This window comes from Ambystoma mexicanum, chromosome 12 (genome assembly GCF_040938575.1).
Source record: "Ambystoma mexicanum isolate Mex_15411 chromosome 12, UKY_AmexF1_1, whole genome shotgun sequence".
Lineage (NCBI taxonomy): Eukaryota > Metazoa > Chordata > Amphibia > Caudata > Ambystomatidae > Ambystoma > Ambystoma mexicanum.
Window position 1 is genome coordinate 34393453 of NC_090936.1, and position 23511 is coordinate 34416963.

Consider the following 23511-nt stretch of genomic DNA (forward strand, 5'->3'; position numbering starts at 1 on the left):
CACACTTCCCATGCACTTGCGCAATCTGAATGACACCTGGCCTAGTAGGATCGCTGTTTGTCTTCCCTCTGTTCCCCATCACTTGCTGTGTTGTGCCTTGAAACACTTGTGTATGGGCGCGTTATAAATGCCATATAATATAATATCATATCATTCATTAGCCAATCTCGCATCGGCGGCAGGCGAGCGCTGGCTCACTCTCAAAGGCACACAACCTAAGGCTTCTGTCCCAAGCCTGTCGGATCTGGGAGGGCCGTAGGGCCTTGCCAGAATCCACTTCCACGTTTGCCATTCACTGCCGGATTCCTGCTGGCCCATATGAAACTCCCAATGACTCTTCCTTCACCTACGGTACATTTTCGCTCTGTAAATCACAAGCTGTTTACTTTGCAAATTCCCACCAGCACCGTACCAGCCTATCCGAACTACTCTATAGCACTTTGTCAGCAATAGGAGTTCGGAAAGCAACCCACTATACTTTACAATACTTTATACATATGGCCGCATACTATCACCATACATGCCATTTACCGCCCCCCGGCCCCATAGTAGACTTCCAAGCTAATCTTCTCCACCAGCTAGGGGACAACCTAAAAAACAACACCAAAAGCATCCTCCTAGGCGACATCAACCTGGGCTTTAGAGACCCCAAGGACAAACCAAGCAAAACCCTTGATAAAGAACTTCGTGACTTGGGCTTCATCCAGTGAGTCACTGACCCAATCCATAACAAAGGTTGCATATTAGACTGGATAGCAGACCACAATTGTGTTGTGGATATCGGCTCCATCACACCCTCCCCATGGACAGACCACCATCTCATACACTTTCACATCCCTACTAAAACCATGTCCAAGCCAATCAAACCTGTACCCCCAGCTCTAGCCAGATCATCCAGTCTCCTCGCTAAGGAAAGGTTCCTCCCCCTACTAGAGTCATCATCTGCCCTGAGGCCCCCCTTCTCCACTGACCCTGTAGCACTAGTAGACATATACAACACTACCATCAAAACAGCCATAGACACCATCTCACCACTAATGAAGAAAAAAGCCAAAACTAGGAAACACTCTTAACTCATGGTTTACGCAAGAGCTACTAGGCCTAAGATCCCTGAAGCGAATGGTGCTTACCACTTGGAAAAGCTGCCTTTCACACACCACTCTAGAGACCTATAAAACACTTGCCTCCAGCTACAAAAAATAAATCACCATAGCCAAATCCGCATCCTACAACTCTAGAATCTCTAACACGAAATCTGAGTCAAAGGAACAGTTCACAATTTACAAGGAGCTTGCGTCCCCACCAACCAACACACAAGAAACTATGAAAGATGACACATGGTGCAACAACATACAAATGCCCATGCTACAAAAAATAAACACCCTCCAGGAAAAAATAAAAGCTCACCTCAACGCCCTGCCCAAAGCCAACACACCCCCAGTCTCAGCCTCCCATCAGGATAATAAAGACTCTAAATCCTTCTCCTTCAGACAAGTAACCGAAACTGAAGTCCTAGCCATCATGAAACGCATTAAACCCTCCTCTTACAAGGTGGATATCTGCCCCGCGGCACTCATTAAAGACTGCGCAGAACCACTAGCCCAGTTTCTCACAGCCTTTATCAGTGCGTCACTCCCCTCGGACATCGTACCCCCCTCCCTCAAAGAATCTTGGGTACGCTTGCTTCTAAATAAAAACACACCCTCGATCCAGACCTACCAAATAACTATAGACCCATAACCACTGTCCCCTTCTTGCTTAAGATATGAGACAAGGCAGCCTACCTCCAGATTCAACACTTCCTGGAAGACAACAACATCCTGGGTAAGAGGCAATCGGATTTCTGACCACGCCACAGTACCGAGACTGCCCTACTCGATTTAAAAATTCAGAGAGAGCAAACCACGGATAAAAGGGAAACCAGCACTGCTCCAGCTCCTAGATCTGTCTGCAGCATTTGATCTTGTAGATCACAAGACCCTCTGTAGACACCTCAAGGATGCGGCCCACTTTTTACAGCAAGCCACATCCTGGATCGCCTCCTTCCTGGAACGAAGACTCCTGAGAGTATTCTCAGACGAGGCATGCGCAACTCCCACCCGCATTCACAGTGGAGTTCTGCAGGGATCTTGCACATCACCCACCCTCTACAACATTTTTACTCTCCCACTTTTCAATGACCTTGACTATCATGGCATAGCATATACAAACTACGCCGATGATACGCAAGTCCTACTCACTCTTACTGGCTCTTACGAACAAGATGCAGCCACACTCAAGACCTACGCCCTCATCCAGGCCTGGATGGCGGCTAACTGCTTGTGTCTCAATGGAGACGAGACCAAAATTCTACTGGTAGGGCCCAAACAAGTCCTCAACAAACTGGATAGTAAATACACATCATTCAATATTGACTATACAACCCCCACCACCTCGGTGGCAGCCAAAACTCTAGGAATTTACATAGATTCCATTCTCTCTATGTCATGGCAAGTTAGCGCCATCGCCTCATCTGCTGCACTAACAATGAAGATCATAAACGCTGTCAAACCATACCTCATTTCCAAAATCTGCCTATCCATAGCCAGCGCTAACCTGGGTGCAAGGTTGGACAACTGCAATGTCCTGTTCCTATGCACATCATCCAAAAACATGTAGAAACTCCAAACCACACAAAACAATGCCCTCAGAGCGGCCCTCAGCATCCCCAAGAGGGAGCACATCTCCCAGGCCAGGCATGAAGCCCATTGGCTCCCAGTTAAAGAGTGCATTCTCTTTAAAACCCTCTCCATCACACACTCTTGTCTATCAAACACAGCACCTCGCTACCTATCAGAAACTATTCACTGTGCCGCATCAAACAGACCCAAGCGGGCCCAGCAATGCAACCAGCTCGCAATCCCAACCTTTAAAAGATCCAAAGCAGGAGGCTCAAGTTTTACAGTCCTAGAACTGGAATGCACTACCAACCGCACTCAGGAAAGAGACATCCCTCACACTGTTCCGTAAGGCACTGAAAACTCAAATCTTCCACTAGCCTCTGTATACCTAAATGAATGTGTATGTACTGTTGCAATACGAATGTACCTCACCATTATATGAGTGCCATACCACTGTATCACACTATGTAAAATGTTTGTTTGTCTAAGCAAGTATCCTTTAACAGCGCTGTTATGCCTCAGGGCTGCTGCACGCTTTATAAATTCAAATAAATACAAATAAATAAATAAAGAAAACCACAATTCCATAGTGGATACCTACATTTCAATCCTCTCTAAGGCAGTGAACACCTTAGCCCCCTAGTTTCACACAAATCGACGATAGTCAGACATTCCAATTCATGGTTTACCCCTGACCTTTTAGAACAATGCACCCTGAAACTACAAGCCCAGTTAACTTGGCTAAAGGATCCCACTGTCTCTGCAAAACAGGACTTCACCAGAATTTCCAAACGCTACAAATCAGCCATAATCGCCGCACAATCCAATTCCTTCAACACCAGAATCAGAAATGCCAAGTCAGACGCAAAGGAGATTTTCACCATCTACAGAGAACTTGAATTCCCAGCAGTAACCCCCCACAACCATCACTAAAGACAAGACTTGGTGCTCAAGCATCCAAGCAGCACTCTTAGGCAAAATTGACACTTTGAACAGGAACATCCTTTCTCAACAAGCAAAATTCAATATAGTCCTCATGACCACTAGCAACAGCTGCTGACCTTCCACCCCCCGTACCCCTCCGCCACTCAGTTCTTCTTTAGAGACCTCGCCGAAACAGAAGTTACTAACTTGATTAAAAGCCTAAAACCATCAAAATGCAAAGGCGACATATGCCCTATATCCCTCATCAAAGATTGTGCAGACTTACAAACCCCCATCATGACAGCCATCATAAACGCCTCCTTCGCTCAAAGTACTGTTGATTTTGGACCGAGCAGCCTACTTACAAGTTCAGCAGTTCTTGGAGGACAATCAAATCCTAGGGATGCGTCAATCCCATTTCCGCCCAAGGCACTGTACGGAGTCTGCCCTACACGACCTAAAAAATCAACTAGACGAGATTAGGGACGAGGGCATGTCTGCCCTGCTCCTCCTCCTAGACCCATCTGTGGCATTCAAACTGGCCAAACACCAAATCCTCTGCCACCACCTCAACACTTAAGCTAATTTCTGACCCTCAGCCACTGCCTGGATAGCATCCTTCCTGAATGGAAGAGTCATGAGGGTTTTCTCAGATTGCTAATGCCTCTCCCTCTCCTATCACCTGTGGTGTGCCACAAGGATCCTGCATCGCCCCAACACTATACAATATCTTTACCAGGCCCCTATTCCACATCTTAGACCCCCGCGGCATAGCGTATACTAACTATGCCGACGACACTCATATACTGATCACTCTCGCAGGCAACTACACAGATGACTCCAACACCCTTAACACGGCACACAAAATGACTGAAGCATTTGAGGAGCTGAAGAAGGCAGTATGCACAGCTCTGGTGTTAAGGATTCCTGATTACCATGACAAATTGTATTTGTTCTCACACTCCAATGGAGTAGTGATAACTGCAGTACTCACGCAGAAGTCAACCTTAGAATATAAGCCAATGGCCTACTAAAGTGGGCGTTTGCACCGAGCGATGAAGGGACATTACCCATGTGAACAAGCTTTGGATGCTGCTTAAGTCGGCAAGTATCACAATGGGGTGCAGCACCACACTTTACGTGGAGCATGCCCTCTTTGCAATCCTCGAAAAAAAAAAAAACACGTTGACTACTCAGAGAGCATCGGGATGAGGTAATTGTCTCGAATCCAGTGATAAAGGTAGTAAGATGCAGAATTGTAAACCCAGTGACATTCAAAGCTGAACCAGTGGAAGAGGCAGACTATGTCCACGACTGTACTACGTACATGTAACAATATGACGACTTTCCCAAAGTGGGCGAGCATGCCCTTGAGGGGGGAGAAACATTTATATTGACTGGTCCTCGACAGAGACTTAAATACTAGACATGATTTCGTCAGAATATCAGCACTTCCCTAAATGGGCTAATTATGAACTTACTGAAGTTGAAAACCACTAAAATAGCCAATCTACCCATCAATATGGCCTCTGTGGATTTCACATTCGCGTTCGATACAGTAAACTGTACTATTCTCTGGCCGAAACTTCCTGATTGGGGTTTACCGGGTGTATTATTAAGTATTTTAATATATCTACGCACGGACACACACAGAGTGAGATTAAATACAAATAGTGATACTACCGGCAGGATTTCTACACATTGTGGACCAGCAGGGGTGCTTATTGGCACTGTGCCTATTGAATATTTACATCTCAGATATTGGGAATGCCATGGAGTCTGCAGCGACCAGAACCCCTCCCTGCCCTCCTACCACCACCCAATTATGCTATTTGCACCTGATGTGGCTGGTGTAACTTCAGCAAGTTAATAATTAGCCCATCAATATGGCCTTAGTGGATTTCACATCGGTGTTCGATATGGTAAACTGTACTATCCTCTCGCTTAAGCAACTCCACATAGCATATAACAAGAATTAAAAATAACACTGGAGTAGTTCACTAAAATGTTGTCCTTTGCTCTTCCTCTTCATGCTAGGCCAACATTTATTTCAGCCAAAGCCCATATAAGAAATGTAAAGAAATATATATTGACATACTCCTATACTTCCTAGGGTGGTGTGAATGCAATGTACCATGGCGTGCGTGACTATGATCCAAGCCTTCCCAGGGTTCATCTTGTTATGGAGAAAGGTGACACTGTTTTCTTCCATCCGCTGCTTATCCATGGGTCTGGAATGAACAGGACTCCAGGATTTCGAAAGGTACAGAATTATAATCTATAATATGCTGCATGTCATCGCTCTGTAGAACAGTACCTTTTTTATGTAACGGATCACTGTTGTATCCATTTTTCACTGCTGTATTTTATTATGTGTTCATTTGTATGGGGAGAAGAAAATCAAGTAATATAAATATTCAAAAAACGTGTTTTATGAAAATGTTTGACCACAAGTCAATTATCACCCATGTACTCCAAATAACTTTTTTGACAACTGTTCCAGATGTTATGATAGAATATCTCAGTTTGCTCCAGTTCACATTTTTTATCATTCCAGGAATGTAATGCTTACAGGTTAGCAATAAGCTGCTTAGACATATGCATCTTTAAGATGCTGGAGACATTTTACTTCCAGTGCATGAACTCTTGTATTCGTAATCACGCTTAAAATGTTGCAGGAGTGGTCTTAACACTACGCATTGAGATAATGTATGCTTGGCTAATGCATTGGAAATTCTTATGCTTTGTCCCTCTGTATCCACTTTGTGATTGCTGATCTGAATAAATAAATAAAAAAAAAATGTTGCAGGAGGCTGGTAGTGTTGGCCCTTTCATAGCACTGGCATGAGTTCGGCGACAGAGTTTGTGGAGTGGCGAGTGGTGGATCTCTGTTCTACGAGCTACTTCTTTTGCTGTGAATTTTCACCCTGGTGGAATGTGTCTAAGGAAATTAGACACTCCCTCTGCAACATAAAAATGAACTCACTGGCGTGTTGCGCCAGTGCGTGAGTTCCGTGACAGTTTGTGGAGTTTGGTGGAGATTGCTGGAGCGGAGGCTCCAATGGGCTCCCCCACGACTCTGGACGCAGCACCAGACCCCGAAGTCTTGGTCTAATGAAACCGTGGAGAAGGAAATTACCAGCTGCGGTCTTGTGCTGCCATCTGAGCCTTGTTGCTGGGCCGACACAAACCCTACTGCTGCAGACACGGGGGTGAGTGTCTTGATATGCAAAGCAGCGCCTATTGACAACATTAAAACATTTCCTGATACATTAACGGGCACCTTAGTGGCCAAGATTCCTGATGTCGGGGGCGGGGTGGAGGGCTGCTTGTTCAAATCCGACGACCACAACTTGTCCCTTTGCTCGGACTCCACGAACTGCTATAAAGCAGAAGCGCAGCTAGGACAGACTACGACAAAGGACAATCAAATAAAAAAAGCCATAACCACATCTAACAAAGCGTGCAGTCAGGCTCAGATGGAGATGAGTGCCTTACCCTATTGAACCCCCTTGAAAGGCCACCTACGATTGGTATTAACCCCACTCAACTTATGAATGAAGAGCAAAGTTACACTCAAAGCACAGAAACGCCCTGCTGAGGCGAGTAGAAGACTGTGAAAAAATCTATACACTCAAAAAAATAGACACAGGATCGAACAAGCATGAGGCTCCTACTACCGAGCTAAGAAGGCGTGCTGCGAAAGCCAAGTTGTTTTGGCAACAAAAATTCACAACAATGACCAATTTAGACAACACTGCGTCTATAGCTACTCCTCCAGTGACCAAACGAACGCCCGACTATCACTTGAGATCAGCAAAATAAAATCATTGATGGCTAATCATAAAAAATGGAACTTGGTGTTTGGTCATACGCTACCGCACTTTTCAAGACATTTTAAAGCTGAAATGACATTAACACCCCTATTGCACAATGCGAGACCTAGACTTACAGATTCCAACTGCACATGACGGTTGCTGATGCAAATACTGTTGCTCCCGAGAGATAAATGAAAGAATGCAAAGACCTAAATGAATCAGAGGATGTGACCCCTAAAAAAAGAAAATCGTATTGTAAATGTCTGAGTGATCATTTAAAGCAGCAACCGTACCCAGTGATTCCGACCACAATGGTAGAGTTACAAAACATACTGATGGCAGCTTCCTCAGTAGTCCTTTTCTAAAATTGTATTAGCTGCAGCAATTCTATGAAAGATCAAGCTACGCTGCTAGCTCTCATACATACAAAACAGATCCACACTAAGGCCTTCATCAACAAAATTCAACTTTGTCTGGATTCAGAAGATGGCAACACGAGCACCACCATCATGAACCTTGCACTAACATTGCATTAGTCCAATTGAATAAAGAACCACAGCCAAATAAGAAATCACACAGTATACACCCAGATACATCAAAATAAACTGCAAACAAATATCAAAATATTACTAAATCTAACACAAGATCGGCATTCATGTCTGAAAAAATCCCCCCCCCATCTGATTTAAATCATGTGGCTGGTATTCAAATCAACCTGACTAATGTGCATCCGAACCATCCACGACAGAGGAAAATTAAGGAACCACGGATCGTATCCAATTTTTGACCCTCCCCAATCAATTCAGAAAGTAAAATTGGCGACAACAAAGAAAACCTATCTACCTAAGAAAAAAAACAGCCTCCGAGACCGAAATACAAGGCAAATGGTTCCCACGCCTTCTTGAAAAAACTACATTTACCAAATAAAATGAATGCACAGCCCATCAAATCTATGAGCAAACAGGCTGCTAAAGTAACGGCCCCTATCCATATTACAAATTCAAATAAAGAGGGCGAAAAACTCTCAGAAGAAGAGATGATCCAACAAGACATTCTCCTAAATCTCTAAGTCTAGCCAACAGATGATACATCAATGGAAAGAAGCCACTTAGTGAACATTCCATTCACAATGGTGGAAATGTATCTGTAAGCTCTATGGACGCTAATCAGAGTTGCCAGAATATGTTCATTGTTCTCTCCGAGTTATCTAGCAAATAAATATCTGATGCTGAGTTGGAAACATCGGGGGAAGTTATTATAGTCGACAAACAGGATCTAGTCTATTCTGATCCATTGATAGCTTCTTGAGATTTGAAATTCCAGACAGTGGCGCAAAAAAGACAACTTGCTTCACGACCCCTGCCACTCCTTCTGACTCCAAAGAGAAGCGCAAGCAGTCTACAATCACTGGCTCCTACCTTCATTGACCCGCGACATCCAACAGATGTTAAATCAGTTATTATAGAGAGCATAACAAGAAAGGATATCGGAATAATAATGAACAAAGCAAATGTTATACGTCTGCTACATGCAGTTCATGATCTTCGTTCTATCAAGTCAACAGATATCAAAATAGTGGAATTCCTACATGAATCATGAATGGTACATCTGAATTCCACCAGACTTCTAAAAATCATTTTGGACAATCACTCTGCCTTTGGACAAATGGGCTTTAAAATATCAGCATCTTGGAGTGCGATTACCCCAGACTTGGAAAGAAACAATATAAACTCTTGGGATAGAGGCAACGATTCGCACTTTGGACTGCAACATACGAAAAAACATCAGTCACTAAGATCCACGGACAAAAAGATTGTAGATCCCTACCAAATGAAAATAAAACTTAGATCACTAGCATTTACAAGACTAAGCGATGTAGAAATGTCCAAGTGCAACTTCTCCAAATCAACACAACAGGGTTCAGGCACAGTATATCCACGTAGAAAACAAGGGATCCCATAACCAAGATGGGTTCAGGAAGATTTCCCTTGGACCATGTGCTCATGGAATACGCGGGGTCATGGTCATCTCTTCGAGGGAAAGAAACAAGGTCTGAAAAAATTATGACATCATATGTTTTCAGGAAACGTGGATTAGTCAACAACCCATTTGTGAAGGGTATATAACATTCATGAATCCGGCAATTGTTAGACTCAATGGTCGTCCTGCCCCAGGTCTTCTCACTTTTATAAGGCATGGAGCAAGAAGTTATTGAAACACAGAATCCCAATCCCTTTACTCAAGTATTGATACGGGAACACAGCTCCCATTTATGCAGCATTGGGGAGTCAAGTACTAAATACCCCAGTGGCAAAATTATGGGGCTTATCAACTTATATTGGGATCATGTTGCCATTAACGACAGTAGCTTCAATGACTGTGTGCTAGAAACTATTGATGATATACATATATTGATGATATGAGAACGCCGACATTATAGTGTGTGGAGATTTGAATATACATCTTTTCACCAAAACTGGAACTCCATTCCCCTAACAGAAGCTTCCAGCAAAAGCCCAAACCTGGATGAAGGAGTTGGCAAGGCGGGATATTGTGTTAATGAATGGTTAGTTAAAGGTGACTCTCCAGCTATGCCGACATGGAAAAAGGGAAAATCAGAGGCGTTCTTGGACTACGTATTATGTCCCATTAACTGAGCATTGAAATTGACACGTTAAACTCAGCTGGAATAATTTTTAGTGAACACCATAAGCTCATTATGTCTTGGACAACTTGTGAAAGGAGACTGACAACCCTTTTGTTTCCACCAATGGACCTTGCCCAAAACAATAAGAGGCTATAATTACAGACTTTGAAATGAGTGAGCTAAAGCACCCCTTTGTTAACACTTATATGATGGAGAGCAAAACACTATAGTATGATTGGATCCGGTTACCATTTAAACACATTATTCCAACTAAGACAACGGAACGATCATCTCACAAACATGTTTATAACAAGAGCGTTGCTATCAAGAAAAAACAACTCCATATTGACCTCAGGAAAATTCAGCAGCTGCTGGTGGAACAGCGACTGCTGCAAAAAAAAAAAAAGAAGAAAAAAAATTGCAAACAAGTATATAAAAATGGGCTCATTAACACCAAGCTGATTCGTGTTCAAAACGACATCAAAGAAATGTTACGATCACTCGCAGGTCGAACTACCAGAGACCTGTGGAAACTCTTATATGGGCAAAACACACAGGCACACCTGGATAGCCTATTTCACCAAGCTGTTTGCAAATAAAACAGAGGACCAACCCGAGAGAGAAGCCTCCACCAACATTTCATGGGATCTAAGCTGGGAACAGATAGATCTATTGTCACATATTAAGAGCCTTAATCCATCTAGAGCCCCAGGCCCAGATGGGCTTACCAACCAAATACTAAGGACAAACCCAGAGGCCTGGGTGAATTGTGCTATTATCTATTCAAGCTGATCTCTAAGTGCAAACAGATTCCTGCAACCTGGCGAACAGCAATCTTGATCCCGATATTTAGAAAGGGGGACAAATCAAATGTAAGCGATTATCGACCAATAGCTCTGTTGGATCCTCTTGGAAAGGTATTCGCCTCATTTCTATTGCAAAAATTGACAGAGTGGGACAGAAGAAGTATTAGAAGAGATCCGAGACAAGCTGGCTTCATTCAGGGAGTTGGGACTTACATCAACCTCCTGATTCTGAACATACTTAAATTGGAAGCGATCAAGTCAAATGCATGTACCAATGCAGTATTCATAGATTTCAAGTTGGCCTTCGATAGTGTTAATCGACAGAAACTATAGGGAAAACTAAAATTATGGAATTGCCCGACAGACATCATGCAGACAATTAAAGCCCTATACTGGAACACTATGATAAGGGTAAGATTGTCAAAAAATGGTATGATGTCAAAAGATATACAGACCTGGAATGAATTGAAACAGGGTTGCCCGTTGGCAGCCTCTTTTTTTCAACCTATATACTTCAGATCTCGGTGCCTCTCAGAATCTACCGGCTGCAAATACTCCTATTCTAAACGGGACCCAGGTACTGTACCTCTTATATGTGGACAACCTCGTCCTCTTGGATCGAACACAAGTGGGGCTACAAAAGCGACTTGCGGCATTAGAGAGATATGCATAGGGAAATTATCTTACCATTAATATCCAAAAATCCCATGCTATGTCTCTAGCTCGGCAAATAGGAAAGAAACAGAGCCCTGGAATTGTACCTAAACAAATAGAAATTGGATGATGTCAAAAGTATCAAATACTTAGGCATTTGGTTGAACCAAAGCATAGCAGAGAAGGATTGGGTTGAACACCTGAGAACTAAAGTAGAAGCCTTGACTCGACAAGGCCTAATTCTACATAATAAATTCGGCAGGTATTCGCTAAAGCCACTCATTACATTTTACAGGCAAAAAGTTGGGTCTTAAAATCTTCCTAAAACTACACTGCGAAATTTGGGATCGCATAGAGCAATCTTTTGGAGGAAAATCCTACTATTGCCAAAATAATTTCCTATATATAGAATGCGCTTCGAACTGGCCTTATAATGATTGCAATCAATAATGACATGGAAAACCATTGCTAGATGCGAGCAACCCTCTGTTTATCATTCTAAGATCCAGATCCATTACTTCTCATGCCTCCATTTTGGAAATGTGGAAAGAAGCTTGTGTTCACAAGGTGGGAGCTTTAGACAGCTCACTGGAAACCTTGATGCAGTGATCACTAGACATTAAAAGAAAACTCCAAAGAACTGATTGGCTAGAGACAATAAAGAAGAAAGATATGCACAAATTGGCAATAAGAGGAGTAATTGAAAACAGAGCCTTATGGACTTTTGATAGACGGTAATCCTATATCATTTTCCTTATTTGAAGCCCAAATAAAACAAATTATTGAGAACATAAATGCTACTGTTGAAGGCCTCACCCAGGATCTACCTAGTGTTAAAATCAAACTTTATGAAATGGATTTGATAAAAACTATCAAAACTAACAATACCTACAAAACGTATGTAGAATATGAATCATTCACCAGAAAAAGAGCCTTTAAGATCATCTTATATATTGAAGTTTCCCTGCGGAAAGCAAGAAGTACCTACATATGGTTCAAATTAAACAATTTGCCACTATTGAATGTTTGCAAAATTGGCACAATTAATCTGCTTCAATTGTAAAGAACACATGTCGATTTTGTTTACTTTGGAGCAGCAAGAAACTTTAAAACACTTAGTAATACACTGTTCTTATTTTAAACAGGACAGACTCACGTTTTTGGGCATGTACTACCCGGAGGCTACTCTATTAGCACGTCAATCCTTTTGGGAAAGCTGCATAAGGAGGGGGGGGGGATAGCACCAGACTGCTTTTGACCCTAAATAAACTACTGTATAAAATTGAAGAATCTTTAAGTACATTGAATTTTGAAACCAATTAAAGACTGTCTTTTTTTCTTTATGAATGTTAGGGTAAAAAGGAGAAACAAATTTCATTATAAAAGAGATACTGCATGTCATGACAAGCTAACTTAGTGTTGCATTAATCAAAAGAGTGAATCCTTTTGTATTTAAGAAGAAGTGGTATAATCTGTTCTCGCACTTTGTAAAAACTGGACATGGGCTGAGGAAAATGTATTGAGTATCCTTAATTTTGACCTGATGTTACCAGTAACTAGATGGTTTGTGTTATGTTAACGGCACCTGAATGGTTCTTTTGAATTACTTTGCATACATGTATAGCTGATATTGTTATGACTTGTAAATAGTTTTTTGTTCTCTTCTGTATTTTAATGTAATTTTGATAATTTGTAAAGGTTTTTTGTGCAAACCATTGTGAGGTGGAAGCAGTGGCAGCCGCCCTGGACACTGGGAGAAAGGAGGGGGTTGAGGAAGAGTCCCGTCAAGTGCTGGCCATCAATGAAAAGAGACAAACTACAGGTCCCAAAATGCCCCACGAAATACTGCATCAGGGGGGAGGCACACCGATGGGTAAAGAAAGGAAAAAAAGGAAAGGGAGAACCGGGTTTCCTTATGTTAAAACCGCCCGAACACAAACAAAGTACAGGGTTAGCCCACAGTGGACGGAGCAGGGAGGAGGTGGGGAATCTGAATCAGGTGTGTTAAAACCGTTGCTGAGAACACATGGGGCTGATTATGGGGGAGGGGCCGGACAAGAGTTAAATGCAACTCCAAGAGACTCAGGAGGCGTCTTATTTTTCAGGAGCAGCGCGTGGCGAGAGACGCCGCACCCGAGTGGAGTGAGACCAGCTAAGAATACGAGTGGGCTTACTATTAGTAAGCGGAAAGTTCACAGATTGACACCGTACCCGGTCCAAGGCTCAAGACCTTTCAGTGGAGAGAAACGGCTGCCTAAGAAGAAAGATTCGGAGTGGTGAAGTGTGTACTATTGACATTGTGTTAATTTCGTTTTCATGGCCGGCGGACAGGTTGAAGGGTGAAAGCCTGTAATTGCCTGGCTGTTATCTTGGAACTAATTAAGGTCAATAGCGGCAGTTGCAAGTAAAGTAAGGCAGAACGCCTGTGCCTATGAGGTGAATAGAACCGTCATCAGTTGGCTGAATTTATTGATCTGTGACCAGTATTTGTTGTGCAATAAACCACTGTGAAAGAACACCTTGTTTTTCTCCAGATGACTACTTAACAACCATATACAAATAAAAAAAATAAAATAAAAAAATAAAAAAAACAGCCTTAAATCAGCTTCCTTCATACCCGACTCTCTTTCCATGTCAACAAACTAGAGACCTCTTATTAAGGATGAGGCTCAACATGCTGCCCACAAGAGAACTTCTTTCAATAAGAAATCAACATGCTGGAAACGATTCAACCTGTTGTTTCTGCAATCAGCATGATCAGATTGAATCATTGCGCCAAATCATTATGACTTGTACAGCATTGACCAATGAGAGACGGTGATTCCCTGCAATGCTATCGACAGCAAAACTGGTACTATCGCTCGAAGACAAATGGGCAACATTGATGCTGGGAATTGATAAGAAGCTGATATTTAGAGTAACTCAATTTTGGACAAAGGTACCCCGGAAAACTGACACATTGAAAGAACCCGGTGCATCCTCTATGAAGGGGTAATCTGATGAATTTGAATACTCCAAATCATAGTGGAATTGTTGGCGCTTAAATGTATTGTACAGATTTTGACATTATGTTGTGATAATCTTTTGACAGATATACCATATTCTGATGTGATTTTTTTCTTTTCTTTTTTCCTACTGTAGGACATGAATTTTCCTTTCTTTCTTGTTGATCTTTCTTATTTAACTGATGGAAGGAACTAAATCATAAAAAGAAAAAAAATAGCACTGGATAGGATATGGTCCACGTAAATCCCTCCCCAAAACATAAGTATTGATTTAATGGTTGGGTTTAGTAAGCCCATGTGGCCAGCCAGTCTTGTCAGAATGTTCAAGGGGATGAAGTAAGATGTGGGTGGTGGGAACCACAGAGGAGAAGGGGAGAAACCGGGGATTCAGAGATGCAAAAAGAATGCAAACATTATCATGTGGAGAACAGAGGAGTCTTGAGAACGTGCCTGAGTAGTGATGGTTCTGTTCCTATAATATCTGTAAAGGAAAGGTTTCTTAGAGGATATGTCATTGGGATTGAAAAAGTGACTTAAAACCATATGGGTCCTTATGGATGATGAATTTTGATCTAGTTGATCAGGGATGTTGTCCCTCCAATATGTGGGGCCTTGTCAATGAGACGTTTTAAAGTATTTTTATTAGCATTTTTCAGTTTACGAATAGAAAGCACTGTAAATCTACAAAATTGCAACAAGTCTAACCCATGAAATAAGAGTGCAATAGGGTCTCATGAACCTTAGATCAAATAACCTCTGATAACCAGTAGTCCTGAGATCACGTCATAGTTGCCAAATGTCCAGCAGAAAGGAGGATGTAGGCTAAAAAGAAAAAAAAACATCCTAACAGTCCTATATTTGAGCCTGTATACAGAATACTGTACAGGGTTAGTCGAACAGAACCAGCGAGTGAACAAATATGGAGCCCCTGTTTCCATACCTGGTCCAAGCAAGGATGTGCACCTCCCTCACCCAGAACCAGGGACAGTCCCATGGGAACTACCACCCCCATACCCGAGGCCCGCTGTTAGGAAAGATTTGTCTTTACTGCACCTTTCCTTCCATCTTTATGAAACCCCCAAACTTTTTGCTTTTGAATCGACCTGTACTTTTTGCACTATAGTGAAGCCTTAAGCTTCACTACACTGGCCTTTGCTCATATGTTATGGGGAAACTGATATGACCTTGAGGCTGTCGGTACTGGGAAACCGTGTTTCCCTTAGTCGTGCTACTATGTTACTACTTTGGGTTACTTTTTTATCACTTGTGGTAACTTTTTATCATTGCACAATGCATCTTACACTGCAGTGCAAAGTGGTACATTTTTTTTGCCCTAGACTAACACTCAGAGGATTTGTGGTTACTCTAGGTGTGCTAAAAGGATAGGCTGCAGCAGTGACTTTTCCTCACTTTTTGGGGATTTTCGTTTTTAGCTTTACAGCGTTTACCGCATTTGGCTACTAACTGTGGCTACTGGTCAAACATGGCCGTGCCACGAGATTTTTCGCCTGTTCCTTTGCCATCTTGCTCTTTAGCCTGCTTCCTGGCCCCGATAGGCCAGGAACATCCTTATAAGAACTTCCAGTGTCCGGGAAAGCAAGAGCTTGGGGCGAGCTACTGGAGGGCTGTGTGTGTTTGCTGGCAGGATGTGGGCTGGGTCTGTCTGACACCAATCCACAAACTGGTTTCGGTGTGTCTGAGCGGTATGCATGATTGTTCCTGCCAGTGGTCCCGATTGGACCACTGCTGGGGTGTGTGTGGGCTAGTCCTGCTATTGGGAGTTTCAGCTCTTACCTGGCTTTTAGGATACAAATAGGACTCCTGCACCCATTTTTCAGAGTTCCTGGAGAAACCTAAGGAGCCAAGTATCCAGTCCAGCTGTGAGACCTGCAAAGAAACCGGAGACCTGACTGAAGGAGGCCTGGCAACCAACTTCTGCTGCTGTCCTGGAGGAGCCATGTATTTCTCGTGATCTTTATCAGTCCTGGAGTGCAGGGACCATTCATTCCCGATGTCCGCTCGGTGCCCTGTCAAAGGAAGCCTTCGGAAGTGCCCTGGAACCGTCCTGTGGCTGACCAGCTTCGTGTTTGAGCTACTGTGCTGCCGGCATCACCATACTGAGTTTCACCCTAAAACTAGGGGGATCCTCAGCCGGCCTTACGAGACTCCCTCCTGTGAAATGTCGGCGACTTAGCATCGAGGGGGCCTGAGATAGGAGGGAAAGTTCAACCGTGGCTGCTGAGCCCGTTTGCGTCGCCCTGCTGCGGTGACCACCATCCGAGATAGCTTACCAGACCAGAGTCCAGTCCGGAGAGGAGTGCTGGATCGAGTTTTGCTGCATTCTTCAATCGAGAGTCCTTGCATCATGGAAAGACACCAACCAGATATCATCTCGAACGTGGAACCCCTGTGAATAGAGGACTACGACTTTCAGCTGGAAAAGCAATGCTAGACACGCTTTCCTTGTTCTGCCAAGTCTGGGGAAGAATCAGAGTACGGGGGTAAGTTACTGAGTTTCTAACCTACCCATATACTCCCTACAATATTGGCTTTGCCATTGCTTGCTTGCGCAAGACATCTGACTGTTGGGGCTTCTTTTGGGCATTATTCCAACTTGAACCCTAACCCTAAGAACACTTACCTGGATCCCAGAGACCCTACCTGCATTTTTTCCTGCTTCATAACTTCTGTGGAACTTTTACCTGAACTATTGGGCAAAAGGCCCCAAACAACATTGGTCTAGACAATTTTAGTTATGGATCATCTCTGTGGACCATACGTGCATAATACTTGGCTAACCTTTCCTTTGCAGGAGTTTCTGATGCGTATTATGCCCTATAACAAAGTGAATGTATATATGTATTTAGTTTGATAGTGGTGTGTGCTCTCTCCTTTCCCGTCACTCTCTGGATGGCCTCTCTTGGCCCTCTTCCTGCTCCCACCTGCGAGGCTAAAAACCTCGGGGCCATCTTCGACTCCCCTTCGCTCTTCACATTTCTGACGTCTCTAAGAAGTCACTACCAGCTGCACCTCCTCGGAGGTACTCTTCCTTTCCTCTCCTTCCCCCAGAAACTCACTGTCTCCAGACCTCTGGTTCTCTCTTGGCTAGAATACTGCAACAGCCTCTTTCTAAATCTGCCTGCGTCTTCTCTCCGCCCTCTGCAACTCATCCAGAACAGGACTGCGAGAATTGGCCTCAAGGCCAGGGATTGTATCTCTCCAGGACTGAAATCTCTGCACTGGCTCCCAGTGGCTGCGAGGATTAAATTCAAAACCCTCTGCATTGTCCACAAGGCCTTTTGGAGTCTGGGGCCTCAAAACCTTCAACTCTCCCTTCCTAAATATCTTCCTTCTCGAGCTCTTCGCTCATCCGCCTCTAACTCCCCCATGTTCAGTCGCTTCTCCAAGCAACGAGTTGGTGGTAGATCTCTTTCTTTGGCTGGGGCCTCCCTCTGGAACAGCCTCCCTGCCTCCCTGAAACTTGAGGCGAACCATCTCCGCATCCGGATGCACCTCATAACCTTCCTCTTTGCTTCTGCTTTCTCTCCTCCTCTCCCCTGCTGAACTCCTGGCTGAAACTGCACTGGTTACCTGGGCACCCTTTGATCTCGGGCCCAGTCCCCCCCCCACCAGTTGCACACATGCACTGCCTCCCTGGCTACACCCATACTGGGAGACTGTTTTCTGAAGCCCTACAGTCCCCTACCAGCACCTGACACCTGCTGCCTGAACTTACCCTTACACTTGTCACCAGATGGCCGCACTTTTACTTATTTATTCTTTTTACTGTCGATCCCATGAACTGCACTGTGCCCTTCTCCCCCCCCCGCACTTTTCCCTTTTCCCCTTAACCCTTCCCCTGCACGATCTCAATGAAACCTGGCCTAGTAATATCGTTCCCTCCGTCTTGCCTCTGTTCCCCCCTCCTTTTCCTTGTCGCATCTTGAAACACCTGTGTATAGGTGCGTTATAAATGCCATATCATATCAAGGCTACCTGCTAGTAGTCATTTATCTATAGTGTGTTTTGGCCATAAATAAATAACTGTTTTTTTATACATCCTGTAAGTGCAATCTGCTATTCCCATTGTGTGACCTCATTGTGGACCCCTTACAAACCCACCACCTCTGAAGAACTTAGCCTAGACTGCCTGTCACTGCTACCTAAACTGATTTCGCTACAGCTTCCCAGAGTTGTTCCTGTCACAATATAGGTTGCCCTCTATACATCTGTCCCCCAGACCAGAGAAAGAAAAATCAGTCCTAACACCCGCCGGGTAGGGAGTGGCAAAGCACTTCAAAATAAAAACAGGAGATGGGGTACACTCAGAGTTCTTTTGAGGTCTGCTACTCTTCTACACTGCAGCTCTTATACTTCTTCTGAACCTTGCAGGACCCAGTGAGCAGGAACGGGCAGGGTCCATATATTTTCCTTTCCCTCCACAAGCACTGTACTAATCTATTTGTGGACGCCTATGGTGAATTCTTAGAAAGGCTAGTTTTTGCATGCTGTCCTCATCTCTATACTGATGCTTCCAATTCATCCAAATAGATGTCATGTTATCCTTTTCTACTTTTACTCTCAACTACTCTGTTCGCATTTCAGCTTGCCTCACTGCTGTCAACAACCGGATGGAACTTTATCTCATGCTGCACACCTCCAAGACAGAAGTAATGTACCCTACTGCCTTAATTACCCCTGCCCCACCCCTGATTCCCCCCTCACTAAGGCATGCAAACCTGGGGTCCTCTTGGACATTGACCTTAACCTTCATCACTTTATTACCTCGGCTTTGACTCCAGCCAGGATTAATTTATTTGATACCCGGAAAATCAATCCCCATCTTAGTTGCAACTCCACCAAGATCCTCATACTAAGATCCTTGGTTATCAGTTGCCTTGACTACTGTACAAGCCTCCTCCTTGGCCTGTTTCTACTCTTTCTCCCTGCTTGACCAGGCATTTACATTTTTCACCCATGCACCCTACATTCTTCCCTGCTCCTCTGTGGCCCCCAAACATGGCTTCCGTGCCGGATCGCCCTCTAAGACGATCTGATTCCTGCATGCATTAACATGTCAGGTTTTGCACCTCACCACTCAGTTCTATATGGAAGTGAGAGGTTATAGGAACAGACTGAGTGCCAAGAGACCACCATTTTTAATACAGACTTCTACATTAATAGTAGAAGTCACACTATGCAAGGTTCAGTTAAACACACTTGATGTGCTCTAATACTTGTACAACACATTGTTTACATCAAGGCTGGGAGTTGCTTCAAAATGGTGTGTACTTAGATCTTCAAAATACAGTACACCTCCATGGTTTTGATCTCACAAAAGGGACTTTTCATCTGTGGCAGCCAGAAATCTTAAATAAAGTAAAATGTGTAGGATTCACCCTCGTAGGTTGCCTTGGTACGGCCAGCCCACTCACAAGGAGATCAGTCCTAATGAATTCATCAGTGCCCTCAGGTCAAAAATACTAATCTCCTTTACTGAAAGGTCTTCCTTCCCAAATCCAAACTTGCAGTGTTCAGTTGCTATTTCACACAGGTCAAGTTCTTATTTATTCAACCATAGTTAAAGAGCAATTGCTCAGCTCTTTCAATTAGTTTTCATGCCCATCAACTTGCTCTTCTTAATCGTTGTACAACTTTTCTCGTTTTCTTTTCTGTCTTTCCTCACATGATTCTATGAATTCATTGCATGTGTTGTCTTTGTGCATTTACGGCCTGGCTCTCCTTATTCTTCTTCGTGTGTCTGTTAGCTCTTTCTACCTTCTCACTTTCTTCATTCCCAATCTAATTTTCTATTAGCGGTTGTTAAACACCCCCCAGCACGCCCCAATCCTCCCCAGTGCTCTGTCTCATTTTTGCTAAATCGCACTTCTAGCTTCTAAACACTGGAGCCAGTAACCTCATACCGGTTTTATTATCCTTTTTATTTCTGCTTGTGCCTAAACTTTTTCTTTCAGCTCCTGTTCATAAATATTTGTATTTATTTAGTTTATATAGCGCTTTCATCCAAAGCGCTTTACATTAAACAACAGTATACATAGACAATAAAACAGTAGAAGCAATTTACAATCATGAATCGAACCAGTAAAAAACAGTAAGTAGAGCAAATAATCTGAAGGGGGAATGGGAAAGGGAGGAAGGAATTGTTAGGCAGAATCCTGTGCAGTTCCCTTGGGGAACACTGCAAAACGATTAAGACTACAGGAGCAGCAGTAAACCCAATTGGTAGCAGTCTGCACCACCCAGATTTACAGATTTATGGTAGTTGTGGCTGAGCAGTCAGACTTCTCTCAAGAAGAGTAGGGCAGTATGCAGAGTATACACAATAGGGCCAAAACACAGTAGCGCAAACAAACACTGACCAGAGCTTTGTATAAAAAGTACATAGTTATTTATTTAAAACGCACTTTAGGTAATACACTAGCACTCTCAATGAAAAGTAATCTAAAATACAGTCAGGTAAGTATACACACCTCCCTTGATAACTATCAGACAAGTCAGGGTTAAAGCACAACTATTTGTTAAGACAGAAGTGAGCGCTTAACCTAGATGGCACTCCAATAGTTTAGGTTAAAAAGGGAGAGGGAAGGCAGAGCATAAAATAAAACAGTTCCCAACACTTTTAAGAGTTCAGAGCAAGGGGAGAAAGGCAGGTTATAGTGTAGAGCCAAAGTTCATAGGCCAGGCCCACTTTAAATGGAGCAAAGGCGGTTTAAAGTGCACTGAAAGTCTTTGCAGTGTTCAAAAGAGGTTGGGGTGAGTCAAAAGATAGTTGGAAGGCCTGGAGCCAACCCAGTTTAGAAGCCAAGGATTTAAGGGTCACCTTTAGCAATCTGTAGGAAGGGGAGGCCAGGCTGGACACTGTACCTTAAGAGAAAGGAAGCTCCAGCGGGGGCAGTTGTTCCTGGCAGTGTTTGAGGTTCGTGGTTCCGACCAGGGGAAGAGAAAATCTCATCAAGGAGGAAACGTGGAGTCGTTGCACTGCACAGGGATGAAACCAGCCACGGAGTTCCCGATTAAAAGGTGCGGTCCTTTTATTCGCGGTCAAAAGTGGTGAGCTTGGCTATCCAGCCACCGGGGTGCTTGGCACGGGCGATTTGACCAAGGGCCATCTTTGGAAGGCAAAAAAGGGTGAACTGGTTGGTCCCACCAGCTCAGAGGAAGAAGACTCGTCCAGCAGAAGATCTTCTCTTGTCGTCGGGAAAGTGGTGAGGTAGCGGCAGCAGGGCTTCATCGGTGGGGTCGTCATTGCAGATGGCTCAGCTTCGTCCCTCTTTGGATTCTTAGGTCCTGTGGCGACTTCTGAAGTTCCAGTCCCAAAGGCCCTGCTTTTATGCAGAAAAACCCCCATTCATCAGCCTAGCTGTCAATCACACATGCTAAGTGGTGAGCCGGGCAGCTCACCACTGGGCCAGTCAGGGTAGAGTGCGACTTGGGTTGCTAAGGCAACGCAGTCCAGGGTGCCAATTCCCCCCTCCACCCTTCCTGTGGAACCCAGACAGAGTGGCATCATTTGGAGGGCTTCTGTGGAGAAGCCCGCCAAAATAGTGGAACAAAGGGCTCACCCTTGGTCAGAGTTACAGAGACGGAAAACAAACACCATTTTCGAATCTAGTTCTGGCAAAAAGACCCAAGCGGTGATTTAATATTAAATAAATAAACCAGCGGTATCTTTAACATTGCACCAAAAAGTGGTGCGTTTAAAATCAATGGGAAAATCCCATAGAGAATATTTTGGTGGAATATTTCGCGTGGTAACCACTGCCACCAGCCAGAAACTCGACAGGGGGGGGACAGGATAGTGCCCCCTCGAAAACAGACCCAGGGGCAATCGAATTACCCCTTACCAGTACTTCCACAATATGATGGTTTGTACTGTTTCTGTTCACAATTTTGGACTAGTAAAGCCAATGGTGACTTTACATGCCCTGGGAGACAGTAGTCAGTCCCAGGGTATGGAGTCTATGTTTGGGGTTCACTGTGACACCCCTGTGGTACTGCACTGAGGGTGCTCTGTACCACACATACAGAAAAACAGATTGATACCCTATGGAGTAAAAAGAAACCCTATAGCCCATAATCACATAACAGGTCAAAGACATACCTCAAATAATGCCTAAGAGTGGGAGTAAAAGAGTCTCACTCTTAGCAGGAGAAACAAACAAACCCCAAAAATCCAGCAAAGCTGCTGGGGGACTCACTAGGTTTGGGAAATTAGCCTTATAAGAGAATTCTCCCTAACAGGAAGGAAGAGGGAGGAAACAGGAGGGGAATAGGGTGAAAAAGAGGGAGGATAAGGGGAAGGGGGAGGGAAGAATCAAGGGAAGGGAATGAGAGGGGGGGAAGGTTTCAAGGCGGGGAATGGAGGAGAGATTTCAGGGAAGAGCGGAAGGAGGAAAAGGTAGGAATGGAGCGGATTGAGAGAGGTAAGGCATTCCAGTGCAGGGGGGCTAGGAGCTGACCGGAGCGGAAATGGGAGGAAGCACATGGGGAAGGGGGGACAGTGAGAAGGAAGTGGTCGGCTGAATGGAGGGGGGGGCGGGAGGGATTATAGAAAGCGAGGAGAGAGAGGGGATCCAGGTCATGGGGAGACTATTGGAGAGAATTGGACTATGGAGAGAATATTTTAGCAATATTTATTTTATACTGTTTCTATTGTGCAGTGCATTCACTAAAACGACAAATTAGACCCATAACAGCCTCCTCTGCATTCCTCCCGATGCACAGCTCATCAACATATTTTGAAGGAGCCACATTACAAAACAGAACAATTTGTATCGATTGCCTTCAAAATGCAATCACAATTTGTATTACACCACTTTGAGATAGTTTCTGTAAATTGAAATAACCTGTATTTATTTGGACAAGAGTTGCAAATGATTTTTTGGACTATCTAAATGACTGATGTTATGACCTTCTCCTACTTTATTTGTCATGGTTTTTGCGCATTTTCTTTATGTGGAAATTTGACACCCCTAT

At 43.9% G+C, this 23511-nt stretch overlaps 1 protein-coding gene across 5 annotated transcripts in view; it reads left to right on the forward strand.

Annotated features, from left to right (window-relative positions):
- The window catches only part of LOC138513218 (phytanoyl-CoA dioxygenase, peroxisomal-like), a 266335-nt gene that overhangs the window by 234014 nt on the left and 8810 nt on the right, over positions 1-23511 (forward strand). For all 5 annotated transcript variants that reach the window (XM_069627873.1, XM_069627874.1, XM_069627876.1 and 2 more), the window contains one exon: positions 5698-5847. In XM_069627873.1, the coding sequence (XP_069483974.1) occupies positions 5698-5847 (150 nt within the window). The remainder of the gene's footprint in view (positions 1-5697; positions 5848-23511) is intronic.